Below are 22918 nucleotides of genomic sequence, written 5' to 3' on the forward strand. Positions count from 1 at the left end.
TTGTTTGCTAATAGGATTGGAAGCTGATGACTGATATTCTTTTGGATAAAGGTGACAAACAGGGTAAGAGAAATTATTTTTTTTATGGATTCAAAGCTTGTTTCGATTTTTGTAGCCTACATCTAACCTACACATGTAAATTGTATGATATGCCAAACTCACTAATAATTAATGTTATTTAGGCCAAATACATAGAAAGCAAAATACCCATAAAGCTCGGTCTTTTCTTAATTTTTCAGGGCTCAACATTAACTTTTCAACTTACTAGCCAAGCATTGAGGTTGGCTACCTTATTATATGAAATTTTAGCAACATGTTTATTTTGCAATTTGGGGGTGCACATATTTCGTGACACTTAAATTCGCGATTTTGCAAAAAATTGTATTTTGAATCACTTTAACTTTGCGCTTTTGAGTAACACAAAATTTGTTTCCTTGGCAATGTTACTTAAACATGATCTTTGAATTTAGTAAACTGACTTTATCGAAGGTACAATAATGCCAAGTGACAAAAACGCAATGGCGAGACTGTATGTTAACAGTAACATAATGTGTTATGTTCCCGACACTTACTTATCTGCATCACTTTAATTTCGTGATTTTTTAAATCGCGAAATTCGCAAAGTTAATGTGTCGCGAAAATTTCAGGTGGGTCCAATAACAACAGAATTACTAGCAAGACTTGAAAGCACAATGCAAGCCACTCTCTTTAATACATAATGTTGGTAATTAATTATACTGTGCTTAAACTAGTTTCAAAAAAGTCCTAGTTCCCGAAAAGACTTTCAGGACCCTGTCTTTCTCTGAGACTTCCTTGGAAAAATGTCGAGACCCCCAAGATGTGAATGCAAAAACTGTCGAGACTTCTTCACAGACAGGCACTGTAGAAATTTTCAAAACCAAAACAACTATCTGAACAATACTGTAAACTGTTGTTGGCGAGATTTGACTGCTAGAAACAGCTGATTTAAATGTCGAAGGAAATAAATCTTTCTCATCTAATTATTTCTGTAGTGGTAAGTTTGTAAGTATGCATACAACAACAAATCACCCATCTATTGGTACGCTAAATGAAATGTTATCCTTTTGCAGTTCCACACTATTTTGCTCATGAAAAACATTTCGTAACAAAAAAGAGCATTTATGTTGCTGTCTTGTTTGACAAATATTTCTTTCAACGAAATTAACATGTTCAGTTCCCCGTTTATGTACCACACAGCGAAAAGTAGACATACGTGCTGAACAGCACATGCCCAGTACCATGATATGTCCACAATGAAATTCTGGCATTGTTTCTGAGAAAAGTGTAAATTTTGTGTTTGTCTTCCTTGAAGAAGACAGAAACTAGTTCAGCCAATTTCATTTTGTTGACTAGCCAAAGCGGTTAGTGGAAACCGAAAACCTACAGTACTGGCCAAAAATAAATTTCTACTAGTCTGTGGCTAGTTGGCTATATTAGTGTCGAACCCTGTTTTTACTGGTAAATTTTTAATTGTAGATTTGTAAATATTTTGTGGATCTTATTGTATTTTTAGAGAGCCACATGTTTGTTAGCTTTTATTTGCTATCAAAGGTCAGCACAGACGAGGGTACTAGTCCCTGCAACTAGTCCCCTGAAGAGTTTACACGAAGGGACTGGTCACAGGGGCTTGTCCCATGAACAGTTCACACGAAGCATTTTGAGGAACAAGTCGCAGGGACTTGTCGCAGAGACCAACTAGATTTTGAAGCAAAAATGGCTAGGTCACACGATGGGACTTGCTGCAGGGAGTAGTCACAGGGACTGGTCCTCTCATGTGTGCCCACCTTAAGTGTCACCCTTGTTAAATAAGGTCTCTACTACTATTACTACTACTAACACATGTAATGCCATCGTAAGAGAAACTTCAATCTGTGAATGGGGGGGCGGGGGTTAACTTTTTCCAAAATTCGTAACCAGCAGCATTCCTCATTCTTCAAGAGATACATGTAAAACCTAATTCATGTAAATAATTATATATATATATTTTCCTGAAGGTTTGAATGACAGTGAAGAAATGTCACTGATTGACATAATGGTTTGTGCCAGTAAACAAGCATCAACTCGGCAGGGTCCCCCTGGGAGAACAGCAAGGAAAGGAAAGGAAAACAAATCTTCTGTGAATGACAAGAAAGAGCTCAGTGCACATTTCATGCAGACACTTCCAAGCTTGTTGAATAAGGTACAGTATGAAGGGAATGGCTACCAGAGCTGTCTAGGCAAAGGAAGCCAAAGTGATTAGAGAGTTGCAATGTGTATAGAGTGACAAAGGTTAATTAGTGACATAAAACCAACTTCAATATAGTGGTGTATGCCCAGTTTTAGGCAGTGTCCATACTATACTGGAGAAATTTGAAAACAATGTTTTCGCTGGGAAATAGCATCAAAGTTTTCCATCCATGCTATACCAGAGGAAGTTGAAAATGCCATAATCATTGGTCATTTTGAATTTGTGTTTGAGGAAAACTCGGATGGGGAAATCACGTGTTTACCATGATGTCATCGTTTTCAAAGAGCTATGTTTTGACTTTTCAAACTGTCTTAATCCACTCTAAAACACAAAGCTGGCATTTCCATTTCCTCCAGTTTGAAGAGCTAAGATTTGGAGAGCTAAGGTTTTGTGATGGATTAGTGTGGATGGTAGGCCTAGGTGTTGAAATAAAGTTGCATTTTCAAATTGTTTTCTCCACGTAGTGTGGATGGGGCCTAAATCTAATAAACAAGTGTTGAATTGTACTAGAAGAGATTTTTGATACATGTGCGTATTATTCATATGAGGGTTGTAGTATTGGTCATCGCACTGATCTCTCTCCTTTTGTTTCAGTTTGGAACTGATGTCGAAAATGTTATAAACCTTGTTTCACTCCCTCAGTACTTTGATCTGGAAGAGTATGGACAGAGGAGATTGGGAAAGGTCTGGGAATATTTAATCCTGTATTTTTAGTCTCCTTTACCTACAAGTATTCACTGATCATCAGTTGATGAATGTGGGAACTGCTGGTGTCTTAAAGATTCGTATGGGGCCCTGACACAACTCTTGCACAGTAGGGGGATATCCATGGCAATTCCGTGGGCAGGAAACACCCCAACACTGTACAAGCAATTACCAACAGGAGTTATCTCGGTGAAAGGAAATCTTGCAGTGGAAAACTAGTTATTGAAATTGTAAACCAAAAGTTCCAAATGGATAACAAGTAGTTAGAATGCATGGAATCCATAACAAAATTTAAAAACCATTTTATTTTTTGGTAAAATCAAACTAAACTCGTCCAGCAGATGACTATTCGTATTGTTTTGGTCATCCATACAATTTTTTAGTCGTCTCTGATGACTGGACAGACAACTGTGAATATGAATCCCTGCCCGTGGCAGAGATCAATTTAAAAACGATCAGCCCAGATGAGACAAGATTATAATGCAAATCACAAGAGATCCTTAAGAGCAATCTTTGGCCACTATGACTATTGTATCAATTAGATACCACAGACTGAAAAAATTCTGAAGTGACTTTGAGATACAAATGTAACTTTGCCTAAATTGGAATTACTTGACTTCATGTACACCTATGGCCAGTGAAATAAGTTTCACAGTATTGGTGATAAACGTTTTTGTTATGATTATTCAGTATCTGGATGAACTTTTGACGCAGCTGAGTGACATTGTTGAGAAGCACTCTGATGTCAATGTAAGTATGTGGGTAGTGCTGGTAAACACTGGAGTTCTTATCTCGGTGACATCTAATTTCTTCTTACAAAGAGACTCTTTGGACCATGTGTACTGAAGACATCTGCAGGTGAGTCTTAATCCATAACCTTGATTGACCCTCGATTGACACTCAATTGACATCTCAATTGATACTTGCTCAAAACTAGATCAACACCTCATTGATGTCTTAATCAACACTAACCTGGTGAGTGACACTCAATTGACAGTCAGTCATTTACATTGACTGACACTCAATGGCGTGTCTGTGAAAATGAGTCGACTGTTGTCTGATGTTGATCAAGTGTTGACCAGGTATTGATGGAGAGGTCAGTCAAGTGTTGATCAAGATGTTGACTGAGTGTCAATCAAGGGTCAAATTAGGGTATCGATCGACACTCAACCTTGGATGCCTTGTGTACACATGATCCAACTCTTTGTGCCTTTTTTTTTCGTAGTTGCTGATCACTATTTTTGTTTTGACACACAGGTGTTATTTATTGTCATGTTCTTGAAACCTTGATCAACTACATAGTTTTACATGTATGTACACATGCACTCTTTAAATGACATGATGTGTTGTTTTCAAGGTTTTAGATGAATGTGGCAAAAGTTTTAGGACACTTACAGACAATGATTACACCTTGGCTTCCACAGCTGTAAGTACATACATGCACATGTACCTTTTAGGTCATTGTTTATGTGTAATAGAATGGAATGTTTTTCTCTCAGAATCAGGCAGGAAGTAATAGGTGAAATGCTTTAGATAATAAGGTATTTTTGAGAAGAACACAATCTTCCATGCTGCACTTTTTGCATTTGTGCTCCCAGATAACTCACTACAACAGAAGACTGGCTGCCTGCAGTCCAAGAGTGGTTTTCAGTTGAGTGTTGTAAAACCAAAACCAGAGTAATCACTCTCACAAAAGACATGGCAAACTATTCTGAGCAAAAAAACATGCAGCTTTAATTACTCTTGACACTTGAGTGAACACCACACTATTTGAGTTGTCTAATTCGACTTCCAATTCTTGCAGAAATCAGTTTTTTTGTTTTATACATGTAGCTTAAAAGTCATAGTTATATATTGTTCAGGTACACGTGTACATCCTCTGCACTATAGCTTCTGTTAAAAACATTGTGTTTCTTATTCATAATTTTTGCTACGTTGATCACAGGATGTGTCTAAAAACAAACTCATTGATTCATTTGTGGCAAAATTCAAGGAAAATGTGAAGAGTGGTTTGGAAGCAGTAAGTTTCTTCTGAACTTGTGTTGTGTTTGGTACTGTAGAAGCTGTTTTGCACCATTGTTCTGAGAATTAGCCCTCAAACACACTTTTACATGCAAATACTGCACAGTCATTTTCCTCATGTTTGAGTGACTATCACAACTAAAAGTAAGTTAAAACTATATTATTTTAGAGAGCATAGCTGTAAATGAAAACAAAAACATACTGAAAACAAAACAAAACAATAGAATATCTCTGACCAATAATAAGCCCCCACCCCCACCCCTCACCCCCTACTATTGACCTTCCAGCTCTTTTGATGCTAGGTGTAAGAGTTTGTTGTACATGACTGTATGGACACACCTTCCTAGTTCTCTAAGTGGATGATTTCATTTTTCATTGCTCTGTTTCACAGTTATACATGTGGTAGTAACAAAGCTTAATTAGGCTTTTTGACGATGCTCAATGCACTAACTATTGTAATGTTTGATGTTTTGAGGAGAAACAAGTTGAAGATGTTGTCTTGATGGTTGAACAAAGTTTGTCAATACCCAAGTCTGAATTTCTCCCTAAACCTCACACTAAAAACCTAGTCAAAGGCTCTTGAAGATGGGGGAGCAAAAATAAATGTTTTCATAATGATATACATGTGTGTCAGGTCTTCATGGGTGAGACTTCCCTCACTGAAGAATGTTATTTTTATGGTAAATTTTCCAGGATGAAGGGGATGAAGATGATCAAGAGAGATTTGCCCTTCATGTCAATCTTGCCAGAATAACATCTTTCTTCAAGTAAGTTCACCAACTGCATTCACCAGCTGCTTTGTAAACTATTGTTTTGGTGGTTTGTTTCAAAATTTTGTTGACGATCTATCCATTTGTCAGTTGTTGGTTTCCTGGTTTGTTAATTTCCTGCAGTTAACTTTATTTGGGGCAGGGATTTGTTTCTGTTAAGCAAGGGAAAATATCTTCCAGTCATCATAGTTTCCTTTTGTTGGAAATGTTCAAAGGTTCTATAAAAATCCTGTTGACTCATTAGTAAACATTTCTTTTATTATCATTGTGAATGCAGATCACACAATCTCAACAAATGGGATCTTTATGATGATCTGTACTACATCATTGACTATGCCAGAAACAACACTGTACCAGATGAGGTAAGAATAAATTAATACTCAAGACCAATAATCACAACACAAATACTGGGCCATTCTATTCTAGACAATAATTATGTGGTAAAAGGAATTGAACAGCTTTGACACAGCAGCGGTTGTAGACCTTTGAAACTAAGTTTGATACACCAGTATGCATCTGGGGAAATACATGTAGTAAATTTCCCCCTTTTTTGATGCATTCCTTCATTGGTCCTGTGTTTTACGTTTCAGATACTGGAGCTAACCTTTTCCAGTATGCAGATGCTGTTGGTTTGGAATTTAACAGAAATTGATGCTGATGAACCTGATAAGGTATTAATTCTTATGAAAGGTGTTTGTGAGTGTATTTAACTATTGCATCATCAAGACTGTTACGAGTATCGTTGAAGAGCAGGGTTGTTTCCAGACAGAACTCAGGATCGCTGGCAACAGCAACAAACTAATTTATTTCCGTAAGGTAACTTCGCAAATTTACAGCACTAAGCTTCTTCAAATTTGAATCAATCTCTCTTACAGAAGAAACGCTCGCTCTAATATACATGAGGCCTAAAGTTCTAGAAACTTCTATTTGGAACTAAATTAAGTAGTTTGACACAGTTTCTAATCTGAGTAATTACATAAGGAACAGAATGTTCTGGAATGTTCTTATACAAATTGGTCACGGCTGAATGACTTCCGGTTCTAGATTGTTCTAGAAATTGACTAGACAATTTTTCATAACATAGACCATTTTACAGATGTCTGCTCAGTGACTTGGCCTTTGGATGGCAGCGAGGCCGGAGTTGACCTTGTTTTGATACAGACCTCACGCTTTTGTCATGTAAATGCACCTGTAGTTAGCATCAGAACAACTTGTTTTACACAACAAAAGTAGTCAGGTTTGTATCAACACAAGGTCAACTCCAGCCTCACTGCAATCCAAAGGCCAGGTCACTGAGCAGACAACTGTAAAATGGTCTATTTGCACTCCCAGTGAACATAAACCTGCAAATTGTGAACGAGGGTGGAGGACAGGGGGGGGGGGCAGGTGGTTCGGAGGGGGCAGTCTGACAATGAGCTGCTTAAGGGGAAGCATTTGATCAGTGGGCTAACACCCAGTGCACTGAGAAGAGCCATTACATCCACAAGGATGGCAATTGTTTTGGAGGACTCAACAAATGAAAACTTTAGCTGTAGGACTTGATTAGATACATGTAGCTTCCAAACGTTCTTGTATGTTGCAAATGAATAATTATATGACAATTCATGTATTCATGTCTAACTGCAATGATCATTCATGTCTTCATGTTCTTGTATGTTATTGAAAATTTAGTCCTTAGAGTCCTGACGGTACGAAGTAAGGCCAGGGGAGTTTAGAAGGAGTCTTCAAGCCTTTCACTCTCCTGTTGAGATATTGAAAAGTTCCTACATGAATATAGGCTTACGCTAACATGTGTCTATCTTCCCACAGCATGAGATGCGCACACTAAAGAAACGTGTGAGCCAATTTATGTCTCATTGTGATGAGCTCATACAGTTTAGTTCTCCTTCCGTCCAGAGAGTGGTGAGTAAAGAAATTCCTTGTTTTTTTTTTACTTCAAGGAGCTCAGTCACGGTTCGCACATATTGAAAAGTTTAGCCTAAATTTTTCAAATTCGTCGTTTGTAATCCATGTTAATCTTCTCCATCCTTGTTCCTTTATGGTTTATCATTATCTCTGTGGAGTTTCTCCATCTTATTAAGCTCTTATTTTCAGGTTAACAACTGCATCGCAAAATGGAGGCTGGGTGCCTGTGATATCCAGGAGCTTCCACTATTGGCAGCCAGCTCCTAGATGGAGACTGCTCCCATGGCTGGCAAATCCTGGCAAGCCAGCCATGAGCCCCCACGCAGAAGGGAGAGCAGGCACCCGTCACACTGTGTGAACAGTGGAAAAGAGGGAGGGAAATGGGGGGGGAGGGAGGAAGCCTTGAAGATGAGGTCCCATGAACTGCCACGCAAATAACACGCTAGCGCCTGTAACGCTAAACGCACTTCAGTCAAAGAGCACATGGGATCTGGCGCATGCCCATGTATGAAACGCCGCTGACTCCAGACAACACTGGCGCTCTTTGTTGTTAACTCCGTTAAATTGCATTTAACTGCATTTAACAACTGCATCGCAAAATGGAGGCTGGGTGCCTGTGATATCCAGGAGCTTCCACTATTGGCAGCCAGCTCCTAGATGGAGACTGCTCCCATGGCTGGCAAATCCTGGCAAGCCAGCCATGAGCCCCCACGCCAAGCCGGAGGACCTCCGAGCAGCGCGCTAGCCAGCTCGGAGAAGAGAGGGGCTCATGGATGGGGAGGCCAGAGCCCCGAGAAAAATGCCCAAATCCGTAGGCACCCAGTAACTGGCAAATTAGTGACAAAAACCATACCTGTTAGGCAAGTCGTTCAGCTACTGAAAGGATGGTTTCCACAGGTGTACGCACATATAACAAGTAAGCATCACTCGACCAGCGACCCATTGTCTTAATGAGATGATCAGGAACACCTCTCTGGGCAGCAGTTGTAGCGGCTCCAATTCTAAAACTATGACCCGAGAACTTTCCAGGAATACCTGCTGCCTGTAGAGTGGTTTGAAGAAACGAGGAAAGCCGAGATCTAGAAAGAGCAAAGCCATCTTGGTGAATAAAGAGAGGTCCGGTGCCTGGCCCACGAAGATGAAGGTAGTTTGTTAATGCAGTCACAGGACAGAGAGGAAGGGAACCACGGCCAAGATAGATGAAACAACCCTGCCTGAAAGGATCAGTCTTTGCACACTTGATTAACACTCGAAAGCTTTGGGGATTGGTGGAGGAATCTACTTGAAGATCTGCCGCGGTCAAATGAACAGATGGATCAAAGGTACCATTTGTTGTAAATTCACCAGCTCTAAGAAACCCAAAGAAGCCAAGACAGCAGGCTGCCTATAGCATGACACTGTCAGGGTTGATAAAATCTAAAGACTTGTACAAAACAGACATAAGGTCGGCTGTCACTGGTTGGCGCTGAGGGAGATTTGGGCCCTGATGACGTTTGATCCCTCGTAAGAGACGCTGAAGTTGAAGACGGTTGACAATTGGGTCTGGGAAGCCATAGTCAATGTGTAAAGAACGGACTGCAGACAAATATACTTTAATGGAAGAATGGTGAAGACGATCTGCTAAATGGGTACAGAAGCGCATCAGAGTTTGTTCACTGGCTGGTAAAAGAGGCTGACTTGACTCGAAGGGAGTATCCTGACTACAAAAATCTAAGAACTGACGTTGAGCCGAAGCATAAACTTGGCGAGTAGAAGGTGCGAGGCCGTTGGTCAAATAGAACTGGCATTTATCTGTCAAATTACGGGCAGCTGAGCCAGCAGCGTTAACGGAATTGGAGTCGCCCCAGGAACTGCATGAGGAGCAAGATGATGGAAACGCTGAAAATCAAAACGAGATAAGGCATCAGCAATCGAGTTGTCTTTACCCGGCGTATGAGAGGCAGTAAAGGCAAAGGAATGTCGGGCTGCCACAAGTGACAAGTGACGGAGAAGAACCATCATGTTCGGATCCTTCGTGGTGCCCGAACGCAAAACACTAACGACTGCCATGTTGTCGGAGCAGAACTCAACTCGTTTAGAAGCCCATCGGTGGCCCCATAGGGAAGCTGCAATAACCACCGGAAACAACTCTTTGTAGGCAATTGCCAAGGGATGCTGAACAGCTGACCATTCACCCACAAACCATTCATGATCACAAATTGCACCATAACCCCGAGCACCAGCAGCATCTGAGGAAACGTAAAATTCAGGCAAGGTCACCCACTGTGGGGAAAGCAGGAAACTGAGACCACCCCAAGAATGGAAAAATTCTCGCCACCAACGGAGGTCTAAGCGAAAGTCTTGGTTGATCCTAATTGGGTGGCTATCACGTCGAAAGGCTGACAATAAATTGATCATGCGTCTCAAGAAGGTACGCCCCTGAGGAACTACTTTACATGCGTGTTGGAGATTGCCAATGAGAGATTCCAGCTCCTTCCGTGTGCAATGTTGTTTGAGGGACCAGGCTTCCAGAAGTGCAGCAATACGATCAAACTTATCCTGCGGCAGACGGGCCTGAAGTGAGAGAGAATCGAGCTCAATACCGAGCACAGTTAAGCAAGTGGATGGCCCCTCCAATTTGTTCGGGTGAAGAGGAATACCCCACTTTTTAAATAGCTTAACACAAGTATCAATATTGTTCTGGCAAACAGGTGAGTTAGGAGGGCCCAAATGTATGGAAGTCATCCAGGTAGTGTAAAAGAAAATTCACATTATAATTGTGTTTGAGGATCCACTCGAGCATATCTGCAATGGACGAGAAGATGAAAGGAGCAGAGCGTAGTCCAAATGGAAGCGCCATATCAATAAAATATTTCCCACGCCACTTCATACCAAGTAGGTAACGATCATCAGAATGGACAGGGACATTACGGTAAGCACTTTCCACATCGAACTTTGCCAACAGCGTTCCTCTGCCGTGAAGCATGATCCCATCGATGATATCATCAACCTTCATGTACTGCACTGAAAAGGGTTCTTTTGGAATGCCATCATTGACACTATGGCCTAAAGGACTAGACAGATCCAAGATAAGCCGCCATTTTCCAGGCTGGTACTTCTTCGGGATAATTCCAAAGCGACTCACATGGAGGTTTGGGATAGGGGCTATAGCAAAGGGGCCAGCTACACGGCCTTTGTTGAGTTCCGTGAGGAGATACTGGTCGATGACTGAAGGCTGAAGGGATGCTGAGTGCATATTTTTATTCTCCGATTTTAAAGATACCGCCCGAGGGTCAAAACCCAGCTGAAAACCATTTGTGAGACCTGAAATCACGTACTCCACTTGCGTTTGGTCGGGGTAAGAACACAGTTCATGCCGAAGTTCCTCCGCGTCTATGGGGGTTACTCTGGATGGGGGGACCAGGTCTTGCTGCGGGGCGCCCAAAATGGACAAAGAACAAGAGGGCAAAGCATGGTGTGCCACTTCGGAGGGCATGTCATTACCAAAAGCATCTTGTGGTGCAGGAACAACAACATTAACAGGAACAGGAATCAAAAAATTTGAAAAGGAAACTGAACAAGATGAATGTACGCTATTTACATATGGTTTGGATCCCACTTCAACGCCGCAGACGTTTGCTTTGGGATGGGGGAGTTGACTGGGAGCGCCGGTAGGAAGAGGTTGAGGCCCGAAATGGACAGTTGACACGTGGATGATCACCTTCACATTTCTCACAGCGATGGAGGTACCGGCATTGACCAAAGGTCCAGCGACAGGTGCCATCATTCCAAGATCGGCAAAAGGTGGATGAACCGGGTATCGAAATTGAAGCTGAAGATGAAGTGGTTGGCTGCTGGCTTGACTGGGGAAGAGGTGACGAAAGAGTATGGAAGTTGTACAAATCATGGTTCATGTGAGACCAGTCCACCAAACCTGCAGCAGCTGCGTCCTTGCGGAATGCAACATCGTAATGGAGCCAAGCCTTCCCAGGGAACTGGCGCGACGTCTTGAGAATTAGCAGCTTGTATTGTGTCATGTCCTGCCATCTGGAAGAATGAGCACAGCAGAAGATCCACGAGTACACAGTGAATGCTTCAACCCATGTCACGATATCAGTGATCTCTTGCACCCTTTTCTTGGAAGAACTCACGAGAAGTTTGCCATCAAGGTACGTTTGGGGCTCTGTCTCCTGGGCTTTCAAGTTCTCTGCTAGCAAGTCAGCAAGATACACAAATTGGCCAGACCTAATTTTTGTCACCAGCTTCTCCGGGATAGGGGAATAACCGGGGCCAACAACAAACGGCCTATTCAGGGATGTTGAGGTAGAGGCGATGGAGGAATTAGAACCAAAGGAGACCAATGGCGTGAAAGACTGGTTGGAAGATGGCAATCCATTCGCAGCACCACGAGAACCAAACAACGATGGCGAAGATAAAGAAGAATTGCCTAACGTGCAGTATGTTGAAATAAAGGGAGGAACGACCAAATTACCTGAGGACTGGCCTGCAGAAGAAGGCAGTGGTTGGTTAATGACAACAGAACCGGATGGCGTCGTGCCCGACGCCGCGTTTCCCGCTGTCGAAGAACTCGATGAGTGACTTTGCAAAGCCGCCAAAATGCGAGGTAACGTATCCCCCAAGGCTTGTGAAAACGCTTGACTGAGGTCCTGTTGAGAGAGGACGAAGGAGGGCGGAGTGGACACCGGAGTCGAAGAAATGGGAGGACGTACGACCGAAGAGGGAGAATCGGCTGAAGAAGAAGGCTGACTTGAATCCAACATGGCGGCCACACTGTTGTTTGTTGCACGACGATGTGCCATACCAAACGAAAGAAACAACGGCAAGATTCGAAAAAACGACGAACGAAGAACAAATAATGCACACGCTACTCAGGGAGGAAGCCTTGAAGATGAGGTCCCATGAACTGCCACGCAAATAACACGCTAGCGCCTGTGACGCTAAACACACTTCAGTCAAAGAGCACATGGGATCTGGCGCATGCCCATGTATGAAACGCCGCTGACTCCAGACAACACTGGCGCTCTTTGTTGTTAACTCCGTTAAATTGCATTTAACTGCATTTTCCTACCATTTAAAATAAGGTAATTTTGTATGTGACCAGAATAACTCTAAATACCGTGACTGAGCCCCTTTAATTCAGGGTTAGGATTGGAAAACATTGGGGTTGTTTACCATTTACCCCAAAATTCTGGAAATTTCGGTCAGAATATATATGGTAAGACATTCTTGGCTTGACCAACTGGAAAATTTTCAAAATAAATGGAACATCTTGAAAGGTAGTCCAAAATCTCCACTCAAAATGTCCAAGTGGAAAACGTGCTTACCATTTGCAATTCTTCACCACCATCTTGGAATTATGATCAGGTCAAACTTCTCCTTGTGTCTTTCCGAGGGGTTTTGAGTAAATGGTACATGGCCACTGCGAACGGTACTTATCATCAGGCATTTTTGCATACCATTTGCACAAACTCTTGCAAAGTGGTTTCTCCGTGAAAATGGTAAAAACAACCCAAATTTTTGAGCTAGAGACAACTAGTGCTAGATTTAACTAATTCTTTTGTAAATTCAGTTTTCGTTCTCCTTTTTTTTTTTTTTTAAATTCAGTTTTCTTTGCATCATTTCCCTGAATTGCCAGTCATCAGTGAACTTACAGTACCTATGGCCTACTGTTCAAATTTGTATTGAGAGCAAAATAATAGAGAATTCTCTTAAGAATAATTTTGACTGTATTGTTTTTCCTTTCTTTTCAAGGCCTTCACTTGTATCTGTGATTTGCTGATCATATTTGCAAAACAGTTAAAGAACAGAGGTACAGTTTATTGGCTCACATTTTTTTTGCTCATGTCATTTGCTTGTCAATCTGATGAAAGAAACTTTCAAGTACATGTGGAGATGTAAGTTGTAATCCTGAACTTCTTGCCAAAAAAATTACACAACGCTTGAATGCACAAGCGTTGAAATCTGAGTGCAAACGCACTTAAATTGCATGAAAAACAGAAACGTTCACAATTCTCACATCTAATAGTGAAACTGATATAATTCCAAGAATAGTTATTATGAAAGCTTACATACTCAATTACCTCTCTCAGCAGTCTCAATTTTTGCCCAGATTTTTGCCCGAAAAATTAGAAAATTTCTGTACCCACCCCCTTCCCAGCTCATACGCTTATGTCCCTGTAGCATTAGGATTAGTTAGCATTTGTGAAAATGGATGGGAAAAAATCGGTGATAGTACAATGTACCAGTACACTTGGTAAAAATGCAAAAAGAATAATTGTACATCTGTGATCTTTTAGGGATACTGGCACCAAAAAAAAAAATTACTTGTATTTTTTAACTGGTTGTGCAGAAACATATTTTGTCTTCATGTTGTAGCACCTACTCTTGCTCCTTTGGTGTACGAAGCTGATCACAGTACTCAAGTGCGACTGCGAGACTATGTTGTCAGCCATGTGTTTACAGACTTGGAGGAAGATGAACCAGAGGAAGAAGATGGTAAGTAAGATGTGCCTTTAATTTGTTCAGCATTACTGCATATGCAAATCTTTATGTTACTCAATGTCAGTTCCCATCCACACTATGCCAGAGGAATTTGAAAAAGGAGGCTTCACTTTGAAAATGCATCAAATGTTTTCCGTCCACACTGCGCCAGAGGAATTTGAAAAAGGAGGCTTCACTTTGAAAATGCATCAAATGTTTTCCGTCCACACTGCGCCAGAGGAATTTGAAAACGGAGGTTTCACTCTAAAAATACATCAAATGTTTTCCGTCCACACTGTTCATTTTGGATTTGTGTTTGAGGAAAACTGATTTACCTCGGTCAGGAAAATCACGTGATTATCGCGACGCTATCCGTATCGTTTTCGAAGAGCTCCGTTCGAAATGCCTGCATCCTTAAATTCCTCCGGTTTGAAGCGCGTTTTCGTAAAGCTCCAATTTTGTGACGGAATAGGCCTAACCGGCGAAGTAAACCTCTGTTTTCAAATTTCTTAGGTGTAGTGTGGACGGGACGTCAGAATTGCGTATTCTTCAGGCAAAAACCCTTACAATTGCACCAAAATTTGATACGACAGCATCATCTTGTTGTGCTGTGTTGCTTGAGAGTACTGGTGAACATCTTCTGTTACAAAAATCACTTCCTTGGCCGCTAGTTGCCTGTTGGGACCAGAGAAGACAAGTGCGGCCTACATGTGTATTGACTTGCTTTATACAGACCTACATTTACGTGCACTTTTAAGATGTATATGTATTTTGTGACAACCTTTCAAGGCAAATTGTTTCCAAAACTTTTTGTGCATTTCAAAGCATGTCTTCAAAGTGACCCATGCCTTTGTCCCATCTTAAAAGCTGAGGTTCAAACGGATTTAACCATGTAAGGACTTATTTTAAGTTTGTATGATAAATCAAATCATTCGTCGCTTACTTTCATGAATGTTTCCTTAGTGTTGTTGTTGTTGTTTACGCAGAGGATCAGACAGACACCAGTGCTTTGGAGTTGAGTAAAAAGAGGACTGCGTTGGCTGGATTCTGTAAACTCATTGCCTATAATGTGATTGACTTGAAACTGGTTTCTCCTGTTTTTGCGTTCCTTATTAAGGTGTGAAAACTATGCATATTGAAAATAATTTTCCATAGTAACTGATAATGTTTTTACCTTTTGAAAGCTACAAGTCAAAGGGAACTTGTTCGTTTTTCCTCAAATTAGGACAGGAGCTAGTTCAACATATAAACGACGAAAACGTGTCGCAAATGGGATTCAGACGCTCGCATTTAGAGAATATGAAAAATTCGACAATTCCTTTTTTTTTTCAAAACTCTTGGTATAGTGTGATAGCCAGTTCTGTGAGCTTTAAGTTGATATAGGGCTGTAGTTATCTACAGTTTAGGCTGATCATCTCGATGTAGTTTGCAATTTGTGACTTAAACTCACCTCGAAGTAGCCTGATGAAGCTTGCCGAATCAACTTTGTAACTGTCAGGCAGTATGGGGTTGGCACACAATGAGAGATGAGGCATGGATACTTCTACTCACTACCCTGATTGTTAAAATGTACAAAAAAGGAGATACACCTTTGCAGTCTCAGTATTACTGGTCTCTAATGTACTATTAGACTATATTTGTGCACTATTACAGCACGCAGAATTGATTTCTTTTGTGATTGTTGCGCAGGCATACAGTAACTATGGTGATATCATCCGTCATACCATGGCCAAATGCCGTGAGATCAGTAACACAGCATTTGCCAAAGCTTTGCTTCTGAGTCTTCAGCAAGAATTTGAAAAACTATTGGACGATAATAATGGAAATGCTGATACGAGCTCCAAGGACTATACAGCTATCAAGGTACAATGTACATGTACTGCTTTTAACCTTTTTCCTTCTTTTATACAGTATATTTTCAGGGTTGCCACAGACCTGTCGGAAAATGGTCGGGAAAGAATATAATTATTCTTCAAGGTCAGGGAAAAGTTTTACTTTGAGTCAGGGAAATTGGCATTGTGAAGAAAAGTCAGGGAAAATTGAAATAATTTAACACAGCTAAGTTAATACAAATGAAGGATGGAAGAAACATTTGGGGTCACTGTGATCTCAATAAAACTTTTCCTTGATGAAGAAGGAAAATTTGTTGAAAGCGTATCTGTCTTTATGAATAGTAGAAAAGACGGCTGTAGGTTCACGCTAGAAGCCACTACTAGATCTGACATTTTGTATTTTTCTGGTCAGGGAAATGCATTTTTTATCAGGGAAAAGTCAGGGAATTTTGAAAAGTGATGTCTGTGGCAACCATTTAAACATTGCCCAACGTTCTGGGATGCATTGGGTTGTATCAATTAATCTTTTTTTGAATGCCCGTTGTGTTTTTCAGGAACTTGCTCATAGGTTTGCACTCTCGTTTGGCGTAGACACGATGAAGCCTCAAGCTCGTGAATGTGTTGTAACTTTGCACAGGTATGCTCCTTAAAGAGATCAATTTCAAGATTGGGTTCTTCATTTCATATCCAAAGATTTTAGTAAAATATGCTTTTTTGTAGCAAAGGTAAGTCTCTGTCAAGTGAAGTGGTCCAAACTACATGACCTTATTCCGGTTTCCATGGCGTTGAGTGACTCTGAATATTTCTGCTCCTTCGTGGAAGGGATGCTAGTTCATTGAAAAGTGACCAGTATGTAGGGCCGGCCAGATGACCCGGACACATAGCACACTAGTGAGACAATCTCAGATAGTGCAGAGCGCAATTGATAGCTCTGGTACAGTAGTCCCATAAGTACTCACCCCTGCTCGGTTCACTTCCGGTTTGTGTCTACCTTGGTAGACTGCTACGGCTTTTCCCCTTTGCAGTGTGTATGTTTCAAGGTTGTATTTTCATTCAAGGTCCAAAAATTACGTACAAATTAATTACTACTGGTGTTTTACGTTGATTTTTGGTCATGTTAAATTCAATAATACGCTGAAGCAGCAAACGTGACAGTTTAGCTCTTCACGCCAACTTTGTAACTTGATACTTTTGTTTTCCTCGCAAAGGCATTTAATATGAAACCCTTGTTTTCTCCAAAACATACGGAAGATATCCTTGTTTTTTGGAGATAAATGAAAGAAAGTTAATATCTGATGTAGTGATGACGAAACGGAACAGAAACGATGTTGTTTTATTAAAAATGCAAATTTTTACCGATGAACAAGAACTAATTTAATACCACTTTCTTTTTCTGTTGCCACCTTTGTTGTTAACAATAAAACAATTCAAAATTAACACACAACGATATTGATGGCTAAGAAGCATTTCAACAAAAAGTATTGAAGATAAACAGCGCTACTTGGCCGATATGAATGAATCTCCTCAAAGACTGATTAAATTAAGTTGCGCTTTCATTAGGTGTCACGGTGTCTGCAGCAATATTTGAGCATTTTCCTGGTTTCTTTTGTTACAAATTTACAATTTGCGGAGTATTAAAGCCACTAATTTGGGAACTTTTTGGTCTCTCTTACAGACACAATTAAGGCAAGAAATAAGCTAGCCGCTAAGGAGAAGCAATACATTTGAACCCTGACAAGCACACTATTGTAGATTGAAAACAGATGATATTTGTTGAACCGACCTGTTTGTAATTCTAAAAGCTACGCGGCCAGAGTAACGTTACACTTTTGCAATAAAAAGGGACAATTTGCGCTACCTGAAAAATAACTGCCGTCCTTGGTCACATGACATAATATATAAGATATCGCGTGGAAAGATAGTGTATAACACTAACGATGCTAGAACGCATGCGTCTTACACGTTGAGCTCTACCATAAGGAAAACCACTCAACATTTGTGCGTGATTCCGTATGCAATGTATCCTTCACCTGGTATAGAAGCCACGAACGCTAACTAATCTACGCATGCGTTTAGGGCAAATTAGGTTTGTTCTAAGGAGAATAGTACCACAAGGAGAGCAAGGGGTTACCTGAAACAAATATGTAGCTTTGCGATGTTCAAAGCTAAGTGACGGCGATGGAATGTGTTTTACGTAGAGTACACATGTACCTTTCCCACCCTACCCCCACCACTTCCTTGCCTCTAGACTAATTAATTAATTGAAATTAATTAATTAAACAAACATTAAAGTTTACACCTTAACGCCATAGTGCCATAGTGCCATAGTGCCATAGTGCCATAGTGCCTTAGTTCCTTAGCGGCAGGCAGCTCCCGTAACCATCTCAATAGTGCACTCTGCACTAAAAATCCTCCATGCTGGACCGCAAGTTGCACAGTGCAACAAACACAAAAAACGAACTCGCGCCTGTCAAGCTTGACTTTTCTTTGTTTGGGATGTCCCAGTGCATACATTACTTGCCAAAAATTTTGGACGATTTAACGCCCAAGTCGCTAGTGGAGGGAAGGTGCCTACGAAGCCCGGGGGCTGCAACCGCAGTCACATCCCCAAGGCGCTAGAACACCCGACTGGCCTGCCCAACCCGCAACCAAGCCACGAGCCCCCCGCGCCAAGCCCCCTACAGGCACCCGTCACTCTCAAGCCAGACGGCATTGGTGGAAAATAAATGAATAAATAAATAAATAAATAAATAAATAAATAAATAAATAAATAAATAAATAAAATAAAATGCTGAAAGAAAGGGGGGGATAGGGAGGGAACGCCGAGAACCGCTAAACTATAATTCAATCCACAACGCCACACTAGCAGAGCGATGAACACACTGCGAGCACATGGGACGACAACACATGTACTAACCAAATATACCGCTGGACAATGTCAGCCCCAGGGCTCTCACGACCATATGACTGTTGCAAACGCTACAGAAACGCACCAAACGCTAAACAAACGCTAACAGATGGCCAAGGCACTAACAAACGCCTACAAAAACGCTACTGACCAGACTGGCTCCTGGTCATAAACTATGTAAAATTTCATTGAACTATATCAAACGCTACAAAACGCACCAAACGCTAACCAAACGCTCACAGACGGCCAAGACACAGACAACCGCCTATAAAAACGCTACTGACCAGACTAGCTCCTAGTCGTTAACTATGTTAAATTCCATTTAACTATATTAATTTTCGGACACTTTATCGCATTTCGGACAAATTTCGGCCAATTCACTGAAACATAACTCAAGCAAAGTTACGCCTACAAAACGCGAATGATACAGAAACAACATGGGTGGAAATGATAGTTTTCCCATAACCTCATGGTTTTACAGGCACAGCAATGAGAAAATTACACAAATTCTTACGTCCCCCAAACAGTATCGTTTAACAAGAGTTTGCTTCATAAAGAAAACTAAGAGCTTTAGAGCTACTTAAAAGTTTTATACTGTACTGTAAATGTTGCAGATGCTTAAAATTTCAGACGCGTAAAAATTTCGGACAGTACTATTTTCGAACACTTTATTCGTCCGAAATTAAAATTGTCCAAAATTTTTTACAAGCAATGTACGCATGCCAGCATGCCGGATTTTGTGCCATGCGATGGTCGTGTAAAGGGTCATCCCTAACGAAAGAGCTGTTGCCCAGTGGTTATTACATTGTTCAGGCATAGTATTCATATGGGTCACTGTCAAGGAGCCACTGTCCTCGTATAGTGCTCTTGGGCGATGTGCTTATAAAGTCTCGGAGTGCCTGTCTGCCCCAGGCGTACAATTACATTTAGAAAATGGTGAACTATTGTAACACTAGCAAAACAAGTTGTAGGCAGGTGGAGGGAAGAGGACTCCATTAGCCACACCCTTGCCGCTTTGACAAAATTGTAGGAGGTAACTATGACGGAAAACCATCTAAACCACAAAGATATCAGCATTACACCAGTTGTTTCATTCTGTGGATACCACCACCTGCCTAGTGATTCACTTAGTGGGGATAGGTATGTCTGTCAAATGATTCTTTCTGCTTGTTTATTTCTTTAGGGAAGGAATCTTGTACAGCTTAAGGAGTGAAGACACTTCTGCTCAAAAGGAGATAGAGGAGCCACCAACCAATCTGCAGTTCTTGGATGTACTGAATGAATTTACATTCAGGCTGATTGCTCAGGACAAATCCGGCAAGACTGGAGTGTAAGAATGAGATGAGAGCGTTCTCATTTAAGAGCGCGTTTTCTTAGTCAAACAAACAGAACTAAGTATGGCTGTTAATACAACAGAACTCAAGGTTATCTAGTATTTGACTATCCTTTGTTTTGTAGAATTGTTGTGTTTGGAAATGTGGTCAAACACTGTCGCGAGTGTTTGATATATTACCTCAAGTTGTTTTACGCTGTGGAAAACAGAGTTCCAATGATCCTTTAAGCAACAGTACTGAGAGGCTTCTTCAGTTGCTCCTCCAGTCCCAAAATTTTGAACGGAATTCTTGAAAACTTAGATTTATAAAACAAAGTAGCTTGTACGTTAGTGTGATCTTTGATATATTTTTTTCTTGCAGTTTGGCATTTCTTGATGAGCATGCAAAAGAAATGTTAAATAAGAAGGGAGGCCAGTGGAGTCCGCTGATAACGTACAGAAATGGGTTAGCGGGGCAAGATGAAGAAGAGGAAGGTATGGAAAAAGAAAGAGATACAAGTCAACAAGCGAGGAGGAGCGAGGAAAGAACGAAAAATTGATCGTTCTTGCTCTGAGACATTGTGGATGAGGGGTTAGGGTATTGGTGAAAAAACAAACTCTCCGCTCCTACTCTTACTAGCTGTATTTTATCTTGATAGCTAGTCCCAACTTCAACTCGTCAGCCATGTGATGATTAACCACTGGTCTGTCACCTGTTATATAACAGTCTCAACCATGTTATGCCTAGTAGAAATTTCCGTTTCTACTTTTTGAGTTGCTTATGTGAAAGGAAGCTGGTTTTTTTCTTTCTAACTAACTACATTTTATTTGTCAGTTTAAATCCATTTGCAGAGAAGGCAGCAATAAAAAATCCCCACTTCCTCGTGTACAGCTTCCTCCTCCTTTCTCTCTTTTGTCATTTTTTGGTTAACGCTTTATGTGGTTTTGATGTTTACCTTATAGGACAGCCGAAACGGAGTCGGGCAAAGAGAAGACTGCCCATAGAAGGTGAACTTTGTCATTGACAAATTATTTAAGCGTTATGTATTGTTTTTGCACACTCTATTATTCTAATGCCTAAGAACTACAGCACACCTGTAGACCGTACGTAGGCAGTATGTAACAAGAGTTAAAGACTTTGAATGATTTGTTTGCTGGATAGCAAGTTGTCTGGATGTCGAGTCATCTAACACTGCTTCTCCAATCGGAGGCGCAATGGCTAATGGTTTTTAGCGCTTGACTCCGGATCAAGCGGTCCGGGTTCGAACCCTGGCCGGGGACATTGCGTTGTATTCTTGGCCAAGACGCTTTACTCTCACAGTGCCTCTCACCACCCAGGTGTGTTAATGGGCACTAGCAAATTAAATGCTGGGGGGAGGGGGGGGTAACCCTGTGATGGAGTGACATCCCATGTAGGGGTGGAGTAGGAATACTCCTAGTCGCTTCATTCTACAGAAACCGGGATACGTTCCACCTGTTTAGAACACTTGACCCAACACAGTCTTGACTTTACCCTACCTTGTGCTTCTCCGTGTAAATCGTCTTGATTTTTGGAACCTTTGTACCACCATAAAGATTTACTATAGTCACTAGTGATCTCGTAGTTTTACTAATTTTACTACGTTTTTTCCATTTTTTGACTGTCATGCTACGTGAAAGATTTCTGAAAAGGCTCTATTCGTCATCTCTTCTCAGTTATAATTTAATTTTCTGTTTGGTTTGTTTTTGTATTCATTTTGTTTACTGCATTTATAAGGAGACGAGAGTAAAGAGGGAGAGTGGCTATCAAAGCAAACTCGCGTGGCGGAGGTAAAGAAGAAAAAGCCACAGAAACCAAGGGGGCCTCGCGGACGGCCTCCAAAATCAACTGCATCAACAGCTCAACAGACAGAGGCCCCCTCGGCAATACCTGCTAAACCTGTAAAACCTACCGCTGAGAAGGAGGCGAGTGATGATGATGACGATGATGCCATTTCTTCAGGATCAGGAGAATGGACTCAAGAGGAGCAGACGCCGCTGTCCTCTGTACAGAAGAAAAAACCAGCAGACGCCAAGGCTGAAGAAGAAGGAAGGGTGACTCTCACTGCGAAACAGGAACAACAAGAAAGAAAGCACGATGAACTGTCCCAGTCCGACGAAGAAAGAGATGAGGAACATGAGGACGGTGGAGAAGGAAGGGTGTCTCCTTCTGAGAGAAGGGAACAACAGAAGAGAAAGAGGGACGAATCGTCCCAGTCTGACGAAGAAGGAGACAAGGAACATGAGGACGGTGGAGAAGGAAGGGTGTCTCCTTCTGAGAGAAGAGAACAACAGAAGAGAAAGCGGGACGAATCATCCCAGTCTGACGAAGAAGGAGACGAGGAACATGAGGATGGTGGAGAACGAAGGATGTCTCCGTCTGAGAGAAGAGGACAACAGAAGAGAAAGCGGGACGAATCATCCCAGTCTGACGAAGGAGATGAAGAAGATGATGACGGTGGAGAAGAAAGGGTGTCTCCGTCTGAGAGAAGAGAACAACAGAAGAGAAAGCGCGAAGAATCGTCCCAGTCTGATGAAGAAGGAGACGAAGAAGGTGACGACGAGGATCAGGATTTTGAAAGGTAACATTTGACGGAAATGTGTACATCTAAAACATCGAGTTTAAGTGTCTGCAATGACACTACTGATATAAGACCTAATCATTCTCTACACAATTGTCTGACTGTGCGAGGTTGGTCAAGACTAAGACGAAGCGGC

At 41.3% G+C, this 22918-nt stretch overlaps 1 protein-coding gene across 2 annotated transcripts in view; it reads left to right on the top strand.

Annotated features, from left to right (window-relative positions):
* LOC145492121 (cohesin subunit SA-2-like) overlaps positions 1–22918 on the top strand; it is a 37702-nt gene that overhangs the window by 12463 nt on the left and 2321 nt on the right. For both annotated transcript variants that reach the window (XM_081471458.1, XM_081471457.1), the window contains exons 20-38: positions 15–63; positions 2016–2200; positions 2843–2932; positions 3644–3703; positions 4311–4379; positions 4899–4973; positions 5669–5742; positions 6023–6107; positions 6336–6416; positions 7555–7647; positions 13402–13459; positions 14026–14145; positions 15117–15247; positions 15820–15993; positions 16517–16599; positions 20054–20200; positions 20565–20677; positions 21146–21190; positions 21939–22782. In XM_081471458.1, the coding sequence (XP_081327584.1) occupies positions 15–63; positions 2016–2200; positions 2843–2932; positions 3644–3703; positions 4311–4379; positions 4899–4973; positions 5669–5742; positions 6023–6107; positions 6336–6416; positions 7555–7647; positions 13402–13459; positions 14026–14145; positions 15117–15247; positions 15820–15993; positions 16517–16599; positions 20054–20200; positions 20565–20677; positions 21146–21190; positions 21939–22782 (2576 nt within the window). The remainder of the gene's footprint in view (positions 1–14; positions 64–2015; positions 2201–2842; positions 2933–3643; positions 3704–4310; positions 4380–4898; positions 4974–5668; positions 5743–6022; positions 6108–6335; positions 6417–7554; positions 7648–13401; positions 13460–14025; positions 14146–15116; positions 15248–15819; positions 15994–16516; positions 16600–20053; positions 20201–20564; positions 20678–21145; positions 21191–21938; positions 22783–22918) is intronic.

Source organism: Orbicella franksi, chromosome 7 (assembly GCF_964199315.1).
Source record: "Orbicella franksi chromosome 7, jaOrbFran1.1, whole genome shotgun sequence".
In the NCBI taxonomy this organism is placed as follows: domain Eukaryota; kingdom Metazoa; phylum Cnidaria; class Anthozoa; order Scleractinia; family Merulinidae; genus Orbicella; species Orbicella franksi.